The 18,693-nt window shown below is 37.5% G+C and overlaps 1 protein-coding gene across 1 annotated transcript in view; it reads right to left on the bottom strand.

Annotated features, from left to right (window-relative positions):
- The window catches only part of ZSWIM5 (zinc finger SWIM-type containing 5), a 103,914-nt gene that overhangs the window by 51,354 nt on the left and 33,867 nt on the right, over window positions 1-18,693 (bottom strand). Inside the window, exon 2 of the mRNA XM_090271602.1 lies at window positions 4,640-4,996. Coding sequence (XP_090127728.1) covers window positions 4,640-4,996 — 357 coding nt within the window. The remainder of the gene's footprint in view (window positions 1-4,639; window positions 4,997-18,693) is intronic.

The raw sequence follows: 18,693 nt of genomic DNA on the forward strand, positions 1-18,693 counted from the left end.
TGGAACCAATTTTTCTTTCATTCTTAAAACATCCTTTTTATAAGTTAAAAGATAATACTTGCTTATTGTAGAAAACAAACTAAAGCATAAAGAAAATAAAAATCTACCTATAATACCACCAGCCGTAAGTTACCACTGTTAATATTATGGTGTTTTTCTTTGCAGTCTTTTTGCCCAGTACACATATGAGCGAGCATGTGCACACACACCACTTTTTAAATTAAATTAGAATTTTTAAATCAAAACATAAATTATGAAAAATGCACAAATATTAAGTGTACAGCTTACCAAAGTCAAGAAATATAATTCTCCTTTCCTCTTGCCCAAATTAATCACTATCCTGACTTCTAACACCAGGGACTTGTTTTTAAACTTTACACAAACGGAAACATGTAAGTTGTTATTTTGTGTCTAGCTTCTTTCAATCAACATCATGTTTGTAACATTAAAATACTTTTCAGTTTAACAATTTTAAATTTACTTTCATTGATGTATAGTATTCCATTTTATAAATGTATTAATTTATTCTACCGTTGGTGGACATTTGGATTGTTTCTATTTTAGGCTATTTTAAATTATGCTACTCATTTCCATTGGGCAGACTTCTAGGAAAATGTATGCATATGTTCAACTTTTTAGCTAGATGATGCCAAACACTTTCTCAAAGTGACTGTAAAAATTTACTCTCCCACCTGCAACATATTAGATCCAAATGCTCAGTATTCTCACCAATACTTGATATTGATTTGGTCATTCTGATAGATGTGCACTGTGGCTTCAATATGCATTTCCCTGTTTACTAATTAGTTAAAGCACCTTTTCTTTTTAAAAATTTTAAATATATTTTATTGATTATGTCATTACAGTTATTCCAATTTTTTCCCCTTTCCTCCCCTCCACCCAGTACCCCCCTTCCCTCTAGCAGTCCCACCCCCTTAGTTCATGTCCATGAGTTGTGCATATAAGTTCTTTGGTTTCACCCTTTCCTATATTATTCTTAACTTACCCCTGTCTATTTTGTACTAACCGATTATGCTTCTTAATCCCTGCACCATATCCCCATTTCTTCCCTCCCTCCTCCCAGCTGATAACCTTCCAAATGATCCCTGTATCTATGATTCTGTTCCTATTCTGGTTTGCTTAGTTGGATTTTGCTTTTACTTTTTAGATTCAGTTGTCGATAGTTGTGAGTTTGTTGTCATTTTAGTGTTCATAGTTTTGATCTTCTTTTTCTTAAGTAAGTCCCTTTGACATTTCATATAATAATGGCTTGGCGATGATGAACTCCTTTAGCTTTACCTTGTCTGGGAAGCACTTCATCTGCCCTTCCATTCCAAATGATAGCTTTGCTGGATAGAGTAATCCTGGTTGCAGGTTGTCTTTCATCACATTGAATACTCTTTGCCAGTCCCTTCCTGCCTGCAAAGTGTCCTCTGAGAAATCAGCTGATAGTCCTATAGGCATCTCCCTGTAGGCAACTCTCCACCTCTCTCTTGCTGCCCCCAGGACTCTCTCTTTATCTTTCACCTTTGGCATCTCAATCATGATGCATCCTAGTGTGGTCCCCTCTGGGTCCAGCTCGCCTGGGACCCTTCATGATTCCCAGGCCTGTATGTCCATCTCCCTTCACAAAATTTTGGAAGTTTTGCTCATTTTTTTCAATTCTTGCTTCCTCATTCTACACTGGTTGACTGTTTTTTTCTTCCTTATGTTCCAAATCATTGATTTGAACCCCGGTTTCCTTCCCTTCACCATTGGTTTTGTGTGGATTTTCCTTCATTTCACTTAGCATAGCCTTCACTTCTTTTATGTGTTTGCCATACTCAAGCATATCTGTCAAGCCTGTGAGCATCTTCATCACCAGTGTTTTGAATTCTGCATCTGTTAGGTTGTCTGTCTCATCTGTTAGGTTGGCTATCTCCTCGTCACTTAGTTCTCCCTCTGGAACCTGGATCCATTCCCTACTTTGGGCCATACTTCTCTGTCTCCTCATTCTGACAGGCTCCTGTGTTTGTTTGCCTCCACGTCCCAGGTAGAGCTGTCGCTCCTGTTATGTCTGTTGACTTGACTATTCACTACTTGAAACTCAATTCTATACTGACTTTGATAATAACTTGCTAACTTTTTCTCATTTCTCATTCTACTTTGCTAATTCCTCCATTGGCTTTTGTTTCATCACCTATAAATATGCATGGCTGTATTCACTAAATAAAACGTTATTATTTTTCAGGTACCATGCTTGGAGACTCTTTATAGATAAGAAGTAACTGAAGACCTGGCCAGGATGTTTATGCCACAGAATCTTAGGGTAGGCAGTTACCAGAACAAATTGAATCATCAATCCATGGTGGACAAGGCAAAGTCTAGCTACAACCACATATAGGGCCTCACACAAGAAAAGTTTTCAGGGAAGTTAGGAGAGAGCATTCCTGAGATTAAAAGCAGACTGTAGTTTTAGAAATATTATCCCTGCTTTTTAAGTCTGTTTTGGTGAGGAGTAGGATTTGGAAGAGAGAAGGAAGATGTTCTAGGTGTTTAAAGATTCAGCAGGAAACAGAAACATGACTTCAAGTATCATTTCTACGGTAGTAACTCTAAAAATCTGTTTTTTTTCTGAGTTCCAGATCCATATATTCAACTGTCTACCAGAAATCTTGACCTAAATATTCTACAAGCACCTCAAACTTAAATTGAATCCATCCTTCTTCTAAATTCATTCCTTCTCTAGTGTTCCCTAAGTGACTGGAAACATTACCATTAAATCTACCAGCGCCGTCCTAGCTAGACATTCTGGAATTCAGTTTTCTCTCACCTTCCTTTTCTCTACTCACCATTCATCCTACAAACCCGGACACTGAATCCAGTCCATGTCACCCCTAAGATATCTTGGTTTTCTGCCTCCATATCCTCACCCTATTTTCAGTATCACTGTCTTTATAGCGCTGGTTATTAGAAATAGAATAGAAAGGTCTTGTGGAAAACTAAGGAACCTGGGGTACAAAGCTAATATAAGTGTGGGATAAACACAGGTGCAGAAGCAGTAGTTCCTAGGGAAGGCTGAGAATCACATCTCAGGTTCAATGTAATCATTTCAGCCTAATTTGAGACAAATAATAAGATAGTGAGATGGGAGGTGTAATGAGGGGTGGATAAAGGTTGCTTCATCACAGTGGTAAAGAAAAAAAGAGGGCTGCACTGGTGACAGCAGTGGTGAAAAAGGCAGATACGATGTAGATCCTGAATTGAGGTGGGCTATTTAAGAAAAGGCAAGAGAGCTTGGAAATAGAAAAAGAATTCTCAGAAAGAGCTAGTTAGAATGGGGCACAAATGCAGCCTCTTGCCCAGTGGGTAGGGTACACAGCTGTACTACTCTCTAGGGAAGAGGCAGAACTCAGGTCCCTAAGAACTCTAGACTTAAGGAGGCCAGAGAAGTAGAACAGTCTCCCTATGTGGGTAAGAAGAGAATGAGAGGGCTACTATTTAACAGTGTCACTCAAACAGAAGGATCTCAGTTGTGTAAAACACTATAACTTTGAGTTTTATAAAGCAACAGAAGATTACTTCTGCTAGTTAGCAAGAGTTCCTGGAAGCCTGTCTGTGTGATTACTCTAAGGAGTGGTGAGGTTGTGTGTAGGACTTGGTTAGCTCTATAAGACAAGTGGGAAAGGGGGGCCCTTTGGCAAACTGAATACAGTATTATATACAGGCTACCCACCTGGTCTAATTGCCTCTTCACACTAGGACCATAATTATCTTCTAAAAACAGAAAGGTTGAATAAACAAGCCTAAGAACTTGAGTTATGAAGTCAGGTAAGCCTGGGTTATAAATTATTTTCTTATTTATAAAATGGTAATAGTTATATCACATACCTTACAGGGCAGTTTTGAAAACTAAATGAATTAACATATAAAAAATAACTTGTATGATGTCTGGAACATAAGAGGACCTAACAAACAAAATGAAAAATTGCCTCTATAGTTCCTCTTCTCAAAATTCTTTAATAGTTTTCTATGATTAAGTCTCTACAACCTAGCTTTATTATAAAAGCAAGCATTTAGTTCATACTTGACTGCCTTTTCTACTAGATTATAAGTTACTTGAAGGCAGAAACCATGTCTGTTTCATGCTCTCAACAATCAGAACTATTGCTTACACTAGTAGGTACTCAATATACGCTTGATGAATGAATGAGTGAACATAATATCTTTCTCCATTCATGTACTCCCATTATATAACTCATAAGCACAATGCTAACAGATGCTCTTTACAATAACGCTGATGGTACACAGGATCTGGAAATGTTAAAGGAATTCTCGTATCCATCTCATTTCACTGAATGACAAACATTTTTATGCTTTCTTTCACTCTAAAATATTCCAGGCTCTTGGGGTCATAGACTGCATGGACAAGTAAAACCCATAAACTAGATCAATATATAATCTAATTTTCTCTGTCTTTTTTTGCCAAACCTTTCTGAGGTAGACAACTGGACTGCTTTAAGAAACTAAGAGTTTAAATCCACAGTTTGGATAGAATAAATTAAGGTTAACCGATTATAATTGCAAAGATGTCCCAACCTCTAAACATGCAATAAAGCAACAAAGTAGATTTTTAGCAATAAAAATATTGTATAATTACCATTCACTTGGTTGATTTCTGAGTTGGAGGACAGAATCTCATCTGCCAGTTTCTGTGCAGTAGGAAGAACTTCAGTGTGGTGTGCTGTGATTAAATATTGAATAAACTTTTGTAGCTGGTCCCTATTCATCTGGAAAAGGGTTTCTGAGATAGGAAGACGCAATTTGACTTGGTCTGGTTTACGGATCCTGTAGAGCGAGAGCGCTACCACATGAGCACAGTAGAATATGTCCTTGTTGCCACAGCCACATGTCACTGAAGTGATTTTGCATCGATCAAAACTGATTGCAACTTTGTAAGTCATTGCTGGTTCAGAAGTAGTGGCTGGCTCAGTTACTGTGCCACTGAGATGGAAGCCTAAGGAAACAAAGAAAGTATGTTTAGAGATTCTGTAGTAAGAAACTTGAAGATTTTCATTTTGTATTTCAATTAATCAATTCAGATACTATTTGCTGAGTATCTCCTATATATCTGGTAGACTTTGCCAATGATAGGTCAATGCAACTTAGGGATTACTCTTCAGAAATACACAATCTCGAAGGAGTCTTTACCCTGGAGTCCTCCGAACTCATAAGAAAATTTTGGTCTTACATATGTATCTTCTGGGGAGATAGTTCATAGTTTTCATCACAAGTCTCAAAAAAGTTAATAAGGAAACCCAGATAAGTTAAAAACCTCTGTAGTAAATTTTGAGCTCTAGGTGGTGGGCAAAGAGAAGTCTGCAAATAACATCAGTACAATCTAGAGCAAGGTGAATGCTGTAAATAAAAGAGAAACCAAAAGAATGCCACAAAGAGGGACACGAAGAACAAGGAAGATAAAGACATTTCTTCCTCAAAACATACAAGTCCAAAGTGGTGAGCATGCAGAATACCAAAAAGGCAAGAAACCTCCTAATCATGGAAAGCACTGGGTGGTATGGTGAGACTAAGAGTGTTACACCTGTACTCACTAGCACACGGCACCGATATTTTGAAATTAAGTTTCTTGTCAACATTTCACCTAATAATTTTAGTAGTCACTGAGGATCATTTGCCCTGATCTAACATGTCATTAGGGTGACTTTGTTTTTTATTTAAATTTTGACTCTCACCTGCTCTGACTCTTGACACCCCCATTTGTAAAATAAGGGAAAAAAACATATAGTCAGCTCACTGTCTGGAACATAGTGGGTGCTTGATTTTAAAAAGTGAAAAAAAGAACGGTGATAAGTAAGGGAAGGGTTTTTAGTCAAGGAACGTGTATAAATGACTCATGGACATGGACAACGGGGTGGGGTATGACTGTGGGAGAGGGGGTGGGCTGGGTGGGGGGGAGCAATGGGAGAAAAATGGGACAACTGTAATTGAAAAACAATTTTTAAAAAAGCCATAAAAATCGCTTAGAACTTATGGGGAAAACAACTACTTTACAGACAAAAATCTCCTGAATATCATCTTTGTGATGATCCTTTATTCATATTTTCCTAAAATACTAAAAAGAAAGACTTCCAGTCAAGATCGAAATGTAGATAAACATGCCTTGCCTCCTTGCACAACCACATCATATTACAACTAAACTATAGAACAACCATTACTTGGACCATCAAATATCTAGCTGAATGGAAGTTTGACAACTATGGAATTAAAGAAACCATATCCATCTAGACTGGTAGGAAGGGAGAAGATGCGGAGATGCAGAATGGGCTGGTCCCACACCAATGTGTGGTGAATAAAAATTTAGGAGGGGTATCTTGGGAACGAGGCTCCCAGCTCCACACCAGGCCCCCAAGCCAGGGTTCCAGTGCCAGGAAGAGAAATCCCCATAATTTCTGGCTGCAAAAATTAGCGGGGATTGAGTCAGTGGAAGTAACTGCTGAATTCGTAACCAGTTCCTCTTAAAGAATCCACACACGAACTTACTCATACTCCCTCTAATCTCTGTAATGGGGTAGCAGTTTGAAAGGCACCAGTGGCATACAGGGACAAACCGAAGTGTCTGGTATCAAGGTGAGAGCTGGGGGACAGCTTTCTCTCAGACAGAAAGGCAGGCAGAGTCCATTGTCCCTTTGCCTAACCTTTCCCCAACAGAGTCACAGAGTGGGGGGCAGGGGGTGGTGTGTGCCATATCTGAGAGTTCATCAACCTGGCTAACACTGTTTGCCCCACCCTGGAGATTCCGAGACTCCATCCTACTCAACTTACAGGCCCACCCAAACTGTTAACTGTGACACTTCCATATGAATGGCTGGTTGGCTCAAGCTTCACAACTTCCTAAATCTATCAAACAAGTAACAGCCACCCTCAGCGAGCCCCCAGGCCCTGTACCTCTTGCTAAGTGGCCCCAGACCTGGAACTAGCAGCAGCCAGTCTAAGTTCACAGCTTGGCTTCGTCTGGGAATCTCAAAGCCCAGCATGAGTAGCAGCCATTTGCAGACTGCTTTCTAGCTCATGCTGGGTAGCCCCAGGTGGAACATAGGTTGTGGCTGATCTTGGCCTGCACCACCCAGGAAATTCCAGAGTCTGCACACCCAGTGGACAGCTACAGATCACATCAGAGTACCACTACTCTGCCCATACACAGTTGATCATCCACGGAGGGTGGAGGTTGGTGGTCAGTGGTCACAGCCAGTGCTTGAAGCTGACTGACCTGGGTAAACCCCTCCCATTGACCTGCCAACAGCAACCAAGGCTCACCTACAAGAGGAAGGTGTACCCAGCCCACACAAAGGGTGCACCTTGAGTTTTCAGCTTGGATGATAGAGGAGGCTGTGCCACGGAACCTACAGGACACATACTATATTAGATCATGATACCAAGACAGGGAGCCATAGCAGGTCTACCGAATACACAGAAACAAAACACACAAAGAAATGTGGCCCAAATAAAAGAACAGATGAAAACTCCATAAAAAGAACTAAACAAAATGGAGATAAGCAATCTATCAGATGCAGAGTTCAAAACACTGGTTATAAGGTGCTCAAAGAACTTAGTGAGGACCTCAACAGCATAAAAAATCCAGTAAGAAATGAAAGATACACTAATTGAAATAAAGAGCAATTTACAGGGAAACAACAGTAGAGTGGATAAAGCTGAGAATCAAATCAATGATTTGGAACATAAGGAGCAAAAACCAACCAATCAGAACAAGAAGAAAAAAGAATCCCCCCCAAACAACAAGGATAATAACGTAAGCAGCCTCTGGGACAACGTCAAGCATTCCAACATTCACATAATAGGGTTGCCAGAAGGAGAAGAGAAAGAGCAAGAAATCGGAAATCTATTTGAAAAAATAATGAAAGAAGACTTTCCTAACTTGGTGAAGAAAATGGACATACAAGTCCAGGAAGCACACAGAATCCCAAACAAGATGGATGCAAAGGGGCCCACTCCAAGACACACCATAATTAAAATGCCAAAGGTTCAAGATAAAGAGAGAATCTTATAAGCAGCAAGAGAAAAGCAGTTAGTTACCTACAGGGGCGTTCCCATAAGACTCTCAGCTGATTTCTCAAAAGAAATTTTGTAGGCTAGAAGGGATTGGCAAGAAATATTCCAAGTCATGAAAAGCAGAGACCTACAGCCAAGATTGCTCTACCCAGCAAAGCTATCATTTGGAATCAAATGGCCTATAAAGAGCTCCCCAGACAAGAAAAAACTAAAGGAGTTCATCATCACCGAATTATTATTATATGAAATGTTAAAGGGACTTATTTAAATAAAAGTACAATAAAATGACAATAAATGCACTATCAACAATTGAATCTGAAAAACAAACTAAGCAAATAAGAACTGAAACAGAATCATAGATACAGAGAAGGTTTGATGGTTGCCAGATGGCTGTGGCTGTCTGGGGGAATGGGTGAAGAGGTGAGGGGATTAAGAAGTACAAATAGGTAGTTACAGAATAGCCACGGGGATATAAAATACAGTATAGGAAATGGAGTAGCCGAAGAGCTTATATGCATGACCCATGGACATGAACAAAGGTGTGGGGATTGCCTGGGGGAGTGCAGGGTGCTGGGTGGGACAGGGGTAAAGGAAAAATTGGGACAACTGTAATAGCATAATCAATAAAACATAATTTTTAAAAAAGCATTAAGAGAAAAACAGTTATCTACAAGGGAGCTCCCATTAGACTGTCAGCTAACTTCTCAACACACTTTACAGGCGAAAGGACTGGCAAAAAAAATATTCAGTGATGAAAAGCAAGGACCTACAACCAAGATTACTCAGCAAAATTATCATTTAGAATCGAAGGACAGATAAATAGCTTCCCAGACAAGAAAAAGCTAGAGTTCATCACCACCAATCCAGTATTATATGAAATGTTAAAGGGTCTTCTTTTAAAAAAAAAGAACAATAAATTGGTAATGAATACCTATCAACAACTGAATCTAAAAAACAAAATAAACAAACAAGTAGAACAGAAACAGAGTCTTACATACAGAGAACATTTTGATGGTGGTAGGTTTGGGGGCTGGGTGAAAAATATGAAGAAATTAAGAGGTACAAATGGTTGTTATAGAATAGTCATGGGAATGTAAAGTACAGTATAAGGAATATTGTCAATGTAATAACTATTATGGTATCTGATGGGTGGGAGATTTATTGGGATGATCACTTAGTAAATTATGTAATGTTTAATCACTGGGGTATACACCTGAAACTAATAAAACTAATAAAATAATGTACATCAACTGTAATTGAAAAGCAAAACTGAGCCCTGACCAGTGTGGCTCAGTTGGTTGGGTGTCATCCTGTAAAGCAAAGGTTACCAGTTCAATTCCTGGTCAGGCGACATGCCTGGATTGTGGGTTCAGTCCCCAGTTGGGGCACGTATGAGAGATATCAATAAATGTTTCACTCTCACATTGATGTTTCTCTCTCTTCCTCCCTTCCCCTCTCTATAAATAAATGAATAAATAAATCTTAAAAAAAAAACAAAAGAAAAAAAAATCCCACAGCCTGTAAACTGTTAGAATTGGGATATGAATACTGGTAATCTGGCTCCACAGCTTTTGTTCTTAATTACTACAATATATGAATATAAGTAGGCAATTTAAAATATTATACAAAACTTTATAAAAGTAATTAGCAAGTAAAATTCTACAAAAATGCACTGATGACAAGTCTGTAAACTTTTACGTTTTCCTGGGCAATTATTCAAGGCATCTGAAACTGACTGCTTGGTTATGCTTTCACAGCTGGAAGATGGGCTCATAAAGTCATCTGTACAAGACAATGTCTCAGCACAGTGAGTGAATCATCTGCTAAGAGTTCTAAAGGAAAGCACTTCTCAGTACAGCCCTCTGACACTATTCAAAGTCTTTTGTGTTCCTGAGTGCAAGAAAGGCTCTAGTAAAGCTTGAGCATAAAACCACTTTGCTCATTGCTCTTTTGATTCACCAGACCCATGAGCAGGTGTTAATGCATGAAAATGAATGTAATTTCAGCCAATGGCAGGGAAAGAAGAGCTGTGGATTACAGAAAGATCATTTTTCTTATAGTCAGTTTAAGTGTTGGGTGTGTAGTGTATGTATGTACACACTATATATAAAGTAACTCCTCTGAATGAGAATGCTTTCCTCTTGAATAAATTTGATTTTGATGATACTGCATCATGTAAATTAGACATTCTCCGTTAATTCCTGTCTCCTGGAAGGCTGAAGCAGTATACCAGCAGTCACTTTCTCCTTTCCGTCACCTAACAAAATGGTAGCCACACAAAGGCATAAAACAGTGATAGTGACATCCCCAAAATAACTAATTTCCTTTCCAGAAGGCCTTATTCAAAAGCTGGATAACTGCTCCCTAAACATGAGCACTGAGACGGCTCTGTGGAATCACTGATAAACAGAACTCGGGAATCGGGGTGCTTAATTCTAATTCCAGAATCCCTCAATTCCTCTTTTCCTCAGTTTCTTAGTTATGCAAAAAGACATATACTTATATGCCTAACGGACTCATGTGAAAGTAAACTGTAAAGAACACATTTCCCAGAGATATCATTCAATAGCAATCCCAACTGGCCAGGGCTAGCACCTATATAAGTTCACAAGAAGCAGATGGTGCCCTCAGCACTGGGTGTGGGTGAGAGAAATTGTAGTGAGGAACAGTATTGTTATCCGGGAATACAAATGATGCTGCCCCATTACCCTGAGAGCTACTTGGTTTGTTTGTATTAGAAAGGTCACCCGAAGCTTCTCAGAGCAGCTGAGTAAGCTGGAGGGCCCTTCTTGTGGCCATCTGCTCCCCTCCCAGACTTCTCTGGCAAATCAAGGGGTTTTCCTTATATTAACCTCTGGTCCTTCCCAGCACCAGCTTCTGTAAGCAGTGGTCTCCACTCTCCATCTGTGCCAGCAACCAGTTAAAAGAACAGTGAGGCTTCCCAGGCCCAGGCATTCACTTCCAGAGATGCCCTTGCATTACCTAGTTTTCCAGTACTCTTACTTGGAACTCTATAAGGGGAGAGGTATATATTTTTAAAGACGGGGTTGTTTTCTTTTGTTATTTTAGAAACATTTTATGTAGAAAAAATAAAATGGGAAGAATTTGTCTGGAAAATTCATTTAAAAATCTAACATGCATAAAACAATCACTTAAAAATAGTAACTTCATCCCCTCCCCCGACTCTGTGGAGCATTAGGACTCAGAGAACAAGTTGTCTTGTATGTTGATGGATAACAAATCTATTCAGAACTGCAGGTCAGACGCCTGTTCCTCAATTCACAGATTTGAACACAGATTGGGAAAACAAAATACCAGACTCCTTAGGTAGTTCTCGGCAGAAACAATGTGTACATATACAAGGTGCACATGTTGCCAAAATGGATATCATAGGCTAGTAATTACCACATGGGCTATTGATTTTAACAGAGAAAGGAAAACATATGCGGTCTGCCCAAAAGGTATTCAGCCATGTAATATAAAAAATAGAGACATTTATTGAAGAAGATACAAGATGCAAGAAATATTGTACATAGGACAATGACACCTCAGTCCCCTTCGAAGTAGGCACCTTGGGACTTCACACAGTTCTTCCAATCGCCATCAGCAGCCCCATCATGTTTTCCTGAATCTCATCAACAGTCTGAAATCTCTTTCCTTTCAAAGGTGATTTTAGTTGGGGGGGGGAAGCCAGAAGTCACAGGGTGCCAAATCTGGGCTGTAGCGGGGCTGAGTCACCTGGGTAATTCGATGTTTCGCCAAAACATTCTGCACGAGATGTGAACCATGAGGGGATGCTTTGTTGCGATAAGGCTGCTAATCACCAGTTGCCCATAGCTGCAGCCTTCTGAACCATCTGAATAGTTCTTTGGAGGAATGTTTAAGCTCAATGCAAAATTGGATGCAGATTCGTTGTTCTACTTGCTCAGTCATTTTGAATGTGATGGCCACATAGTACACATTCTCAGTCAACAACATCTACTGCCCCCACTGACTGGTACAGTGAAGTCGTCACTGTTCACACATGAACATTCCAGTCTACTCCTCAGCTTCCAGGTTACATAAGTGTCGCACAAATGTTCTTATAGTAATGATGATTGGACTTTTTCTGGATGGACCTCATATAATTGTAAAACAATTTCAGAAGTTACCCTATTCCATTCAGTAGCCTACATTAGTGGGGGAAAAGAAAAATTGAATAATAAACTGCTTTTCAAAAGGAAGAGGATACATGTAGCTATTTTTGATCAACCACAATATTAAGTGATCAAATATTTATTTTTGAGAGTCTTCAAACTAGTATTCAGATTTATTTTAAAGCATTAAAAAATTACCCAGTCCTGGTCCAGTGGTTCAGTTGGTTGGAGTGTCACCTGTATACACCATAGGTGGCAGGTTTGATTCCTGGTCAGGGCACCTACCTATGTTGCAGGTTTGATACCCAGTCGGGGCACATACAGGAGGCAACCTATTGATGTTTCTCTCACATCGGTGTTTCTTTCTGTCCCTCCCTCCTTTCCCTCTCCCCTACTTTCCCTTTTCCTCTCTAAAATCAATAAAGATATATTCAGGTGCAGATTTTTAAAAAATTACTTAAAAAGAGGAAAAAGATTTCTTGGTTACTTCTCTAAGACTGTGTACACCGAATCAAGTAATCAGAATATACTGAAATTGTAATTCAGGTAATATATGGAGCACTTAGAATAGTGTCTGGCGTACCCTAAGTACTCAACAATGTTATTATTATGTTAATGTTTCAACTATAACTGTAGCTAGTTCCCTTATTCTAATATCTAAAGACAAATTTTAAGCAGAGCCTAACCTTGAATGATGTAAAAAAAAATGCCTATGCATAAATGTCATATGAACTGTAATCACATTCTTTTCCTGCTTTTTTAATTAAAAATTTTTTATTACAATTTATATTCAATATTATTTTTATTAGTTTCAGACATATAGCATAGTCGTTAGACAATTATACACTTTACAAAGTATTTTCCCTGATAATTCCAGTACCCAACTGGCACCATACATAGTTATTACAATATTATTGACTATATTTCCTATGCTGTTGTAATCAAATTCTTATAGCAATCAAAAGACTAATTTTCAAAGTGATCTTAATCCTCACCTTTTCTAAACTCCATGACATTTCTAGCAATGCCTTTTTAATATGGAAATGAATGCCTATCCCACATAACATTCTTTATTTAAAGGTTTCATTCATTAGTAAGAATGCCATTCCTAACATTTACAGCATTTTGGTCAAAGGCCTCACATTACCCTCAAGCTTTATTCTTTTGTTCAATCTTGCAACTTGACCTGTGTGGCGAAACAAGAACGTCAAAACAAATTCAATTAGGACAATGCTTTTCATTTTGTTTAGAAACTGGAGCAAAGTCATTTTTCCGCCTTCTACAGTAACCTAATTCCATACAATCACCAATCAAATAGAAGATATTCTCATTAAGTCTTCACTCAGGGTTCTAAATGCATTCACATCATCCATTGGATCCAAGGAGCAGTTCTTCATAGGAAAAAGCTCTAGTGTCAGCAACTCTTTTGAATCACAATTACTGTACAATTCCAACGATTGGCCAGCTTCTCTTTATGCCCACTGTTCTTGTATGGCTTTTTTAACTTCTTTGCTGCTCTAACCCCAAAGGCAGGGAAAAAGATTGTTAAGGAAATATTCTTTCTTTTTATATTTCTTTATAAAAATTCCCTGACACCTTTAGAATATCTAAATACTGAATTATGCATTTATGAGTTCTCATGTTCTAATGTAATTTTTCTCTTTTAAAATTAGTTTAAATTTGTTTATAAAAGTCATGATCTACACTAGTTTTCTCAAAGTGTGTGTGTATGTGTGTTTAATGAAGAATAGGTGTTGAATTCTGTCAAGTGTTTATCATGGTTTTCTTTTTTTGGTTTTTAATATGGTGAACTACATTGGTTAAATTTTTACATGTATTTTCTTTTTTAAGTTTGATCTTTATTGTATTTTTTCCATTGCCATTTCATATATTTTAAATTGACTTATAATTTGCATTCTTTTAAAAATGTTTTATTGAGATATAATTCTCATACTATAAAATTCACCATCTTAAAGTATACAATTCATGTCTAACCACTATGCTGTACACCTGACGCTAATACAAAATAATAGCAAATGTAAACTGTTAACTGAAAAATAAAATTAAAATAAAATTAAAAAGTGTACAATTCAGTGGTTTTTAGTATAACTGTAAGAGGGGGTGATCCCCAAAGTCCCCACAGCTCATGGTTTTAGGGAAGGAAATAATACAGCTTTTAAGGTACTTTGCATATCTATGGTAGGCTGGTAGGTAGGGCCCTAAGGAAGCAGATGATACTGTTTAAGATACTTTGCAATGTCAATGACAAGGAGATAGCCAAGCCTTTCCTGAAGGGGAGAGTAGTAAGGAAAGGAGCCAGCCATAAGGAAGAAGGGGTTTGTGGTTTGAAAGGATGAAGAAGGGCACCACTGTTTGCCATGAGAAGAAGTATAATGGAAGGAGCATGTTAGAGGAGCATGATGTATCAGCAGGTTGTAGCAGCCATGTGAGAAGAAGTAGCTATGTAGTTTGTCATCAGGATCTGGCCATGCGGCCTGGGCTAGTAAGAAAGTAGGCATGCTGCTGCTTTGATCATGTCCACTCCAGCTGACTCCGAAGCCACCAAGAGCTCTACTTTGCAGACCTGGACTCTATCTGGACTCCTGGAACTCGGGACATGCAGGGAGGACACTCTCTTAGGACTTGTGCCTTTCCTGGACTTCACCATGATCCAGTGTAACACGGCACATGCTTTTCTGGAGACTGATGATAACATACCCCAGATCCTTAAGGAGAGAGCTGACAGATAAGGATTGGGGAACTACTGGCCTTGGTTATGGTTTATCGTCTTTTGGGGAGCAAGGAAAGTGCCAGATCTCAGGGGAAAACTGAGCTTTGAGCAGGAGTCCTCCCAGCACCCCCAAGGTTGGAAAATTACAAATAAAGACTGGTTTTTCTCAACACTAATTGTTGGGTCATATACCACGGAGCCACATGAACATGCCCTGCTTTGCTCGGTAACATACTCACTATGCTATACGATCATCACCAAAACTTATTCAGAACATTTCTATCACCCCCACAAAAGAGAGCCTATACCTATTAGCAGGTAGTCCCAGTTCCTTCCTGTCTCCATCATCTGGCTTCCACTAATCTATTTTCTATCTATGAATTTGCCTATTCTTCACATTTCATAAAAATGAAATAATACAATGTGATTGTTTCCAAGGTTCATCCTTGTTTTAACATGTAATAACACTTCATTCCTTTTTAATTACTTTTTAAACTAATTTTTAAAAATTGATATAAAATTCACATAACATTAAAGCAATCATTTTAAAGTGAACAATTCAGTGGCATTAAGTACACTCACAATGCTATACCACCATCCCCACCATTTATGTCGAGAACTTTTCACCATCCCAAACAGACACTTTCTACCCATTAAATAGTTAATTGGCCATTCCTGACTCCCCCAGCCACTGGTATTATCTAATCTTTCTTTCTCCTTAAAATTGCCTACTCTAGATACTTCAAATCAGTGGAATATACAATATCTGTTCTTTTGTGTCTGGCTTATTTCACTTAGCATAATGTTTTCAATGTTCATCTATATTGTAACATGTATCAATATTTCATTCCTCCTTATATCTGAACAATATTAGATTGCATGAATATACTATATTTTGTTTATCCATGCAACAGATGATGAACATTGAACTGTTTCTACCTTTTGGTTATTATAAATTATGGTGCTAAGAACACTTAATGTACAAATATCTAAGTCCTTGCTTTCAATTTTTAGTAAATACTTAGGAATGGAATTGTTGCTCATACGGTAATTCTATGTTTAATATTTTGAGAAACTGCCAAACTGTTTTCCATATTGTCTGCACCCTTTTATAATAACTCCAGTGGTGTATTGGGGCTCTAAATTCTTCACATCCTTACTAACACTTGTATTATAATTATTATCATTATTATTGCCATTCTAGTGGGTGTGCAGTGTATCTCATTGTGATTTTCATTTGCATTTACTTAATGGCTAATTTTCTTTGAATAAATGTCTGTTCAAATCCTTTGTCCATTTTAAAATTCAGGTTTTTGGTGTTGTTGTTGAGTTGTAGGAGCTCTTTATTATATCCTAAATATTAAGCTTTCAGATGTATGATTTGTAAATATTCTCTCACATTCTGTGGGATGTTTCTACTCTTTTGATAGTATCCACTCCATTCCTATTACTGCTAACTAATATTCCATTGTATTGATATGCCATATTTTGTTTATCTATTCATCAGTGATAGATATTAGGGTTTTCCTCTTTTTATTTTCTTTGTTGACTTTTAATACTTCTTTCTATTTATTTGGAAAATAGCCATTTATCAGATGTACCTTCTGCAAAGATTTTCTCTAAGTCTGTGGCTTTTCTTTTCTTTCTTTCCAGTGACTTTCACAGAATAGAAGATTTTAATAATTTAAACAAGTCCATCTTATCAATTTTTTTCTTTGATAGATTGTGTTTTTGATTTTATATCTAAAAACTCCTTTCCAATTTCAAGGTCACGTAGATTTTCTCATATGTAACTTCTAAAAGTTGTATGTTTTTACATTTTACATTTAGGTCAATGATCCATTTTGAGTGAACTTTTGTGATAGCTGTAGTAAGGTCGTTGTCTATATCCGTTTCTTGCATGTGAATGTCCAGTTCTTCCAATTGTTGAAAAAACTACCCTATCTTTGTTAAAGATCAAATTGATCTGTTTATTCCTCTGTCAATACCAAACTGTCTTGATTAAGAATAGAAAATCAGGTAGTGTCAGTCCCTGACTTTGTTCTTCAAGAAAATGTGTGGATCTTTTGCCTTTCCATATGAACTTCAGAATCAGTTTGCCATTATCAACAAACTAACTTGTTAAGATTTTGATTGGGATTGTACTGAATCTAGATCAAGTTGGGAAGAACTTACATTGTAACAATATTGAGTCTTCCTATCAATGAACATGAAATATCCCTCCCTTTATTTATTTTTCTTTGATTTCCTTTATCAAACTTTGTAATTTTCCTCGTATAAATCTGATATATATTTTGTTAGATTTATGCCTAAGTATTTCTTTCTGTTTTTTACTTTTTGTGTGTGTGGTTTAATATAAATAGTGCTGTGTTTTTCATTTCAAATGAAATCATTCATTGTCAAAATCAATTGACTTTGGTATATTAACCTTGTTTTCTTCAATTTTGCTATAATCCTAACCTATTTTTTATGAAGGTACAAGAATGATCCAATGGAGGAAAAATAAAGTCTTTTTAACAAATGATGCAACTGGCCATCCATAGGCAAATAATAATAAACTTCAATTTAAACCTCACACATTATACCAAAACTAACTAAAATTGGATTATGAACTTAAATGCAAAATGTAAACTATAATACTTTTAGAAAAAAAAAAAAACTAAAAGAAAATCTCCAGGATCAAGAGCTAGGCAGAGTTCTTAGCATAATCAATAAATTGGACTTAATCAAAATCATAAACTCCTGCTCTATGAAAGAACCTACTTATAAGATGAAAAGACAAGCTACAGACTAGGAGAACATATCTACAAACCAGATAGCCAACAAAGGACTAGTATTTAGAAAAATAAAGAACCCTTGCCCTGGCTGGTGTGGCTCAGTGGATTGAGTGCAGCGCCAGTCTGAGAACCAAAGGGTCACCAGTTCGATTCCCAGTCAGGGCACATGCCTGGGTTGTGGGCCAGGTCCCCAGTTGGGGATGAGCAAGAGGCAACCACACATCGATGTTTCTCTTCCTCTTTTTCTCCCTCCCTTCCCCTGTCTCGATAAGTAAATACATAACATCTTTAAAAAAAAAAAAAAAAGAACTCTTAAAACTCAAGAGTAAAAAGAATTCCAGTCGGCAAATGGGCAACAGACATGAAGAGATATTTTACCAAAAGGATACACAGGTGGCAAATAAGCACATGAAAATATGTGCAACATATGCCATTAGGGAAATTCAAATTAAAACCATAATTAGCTATAACTATACACCTATCGGACTGGATAAAATTAAAAGCAGCAACACCACCAAATACTAGTGAGGATGTGGAGAAATTAAATCACCTATAAGACATTGGTGGGACTATTAAATGGTACGACACTCTGGAAAACAGTTTGGCAAATTCTTTTAACAACTAAACATGCAACTACCATATGAGCTAGCAATTACACTCCTTCGCATTTTTACCACGGAAATTAAAATTTATGTTTACACAAAAACCTGCACATGAATGTTCAAAGAAGCTTTATTCATAATACCTAAAAACTGGAAATAATTCAGATGTCCTTAAATGAGTGAAGAATTAAACTTTAGTATATTTATAGATACCAAGTACCATCCATACCATGTTTAGTATATATGTCCATACCACAGAATACTGCTCAACAATAATTTTTTAAATGATTTATACAAGCAACAACTTGGATGAATCTCTAGAGAATTATGCTGAGTGAAAAGAGACAATCACAAGAAGCTGCATATTACAGTTTTCTATT

This window comes from Furipterus horrens, unplaced genomic scaffold, assembly GCF_987537825.1.
Source record: "Furipterus horrens unplaced genomic scaffold, mFurHor1.1.pri manual_scaffold_3, whole genome shotgun sequence".
NCBI classification, from domain to species: domain Eukaryota; kingdom Metazoa; phylum Chordata; class Mammalia; order Chiroptera; family Furipteridae; genus Furipterus; species Furipterus horrens.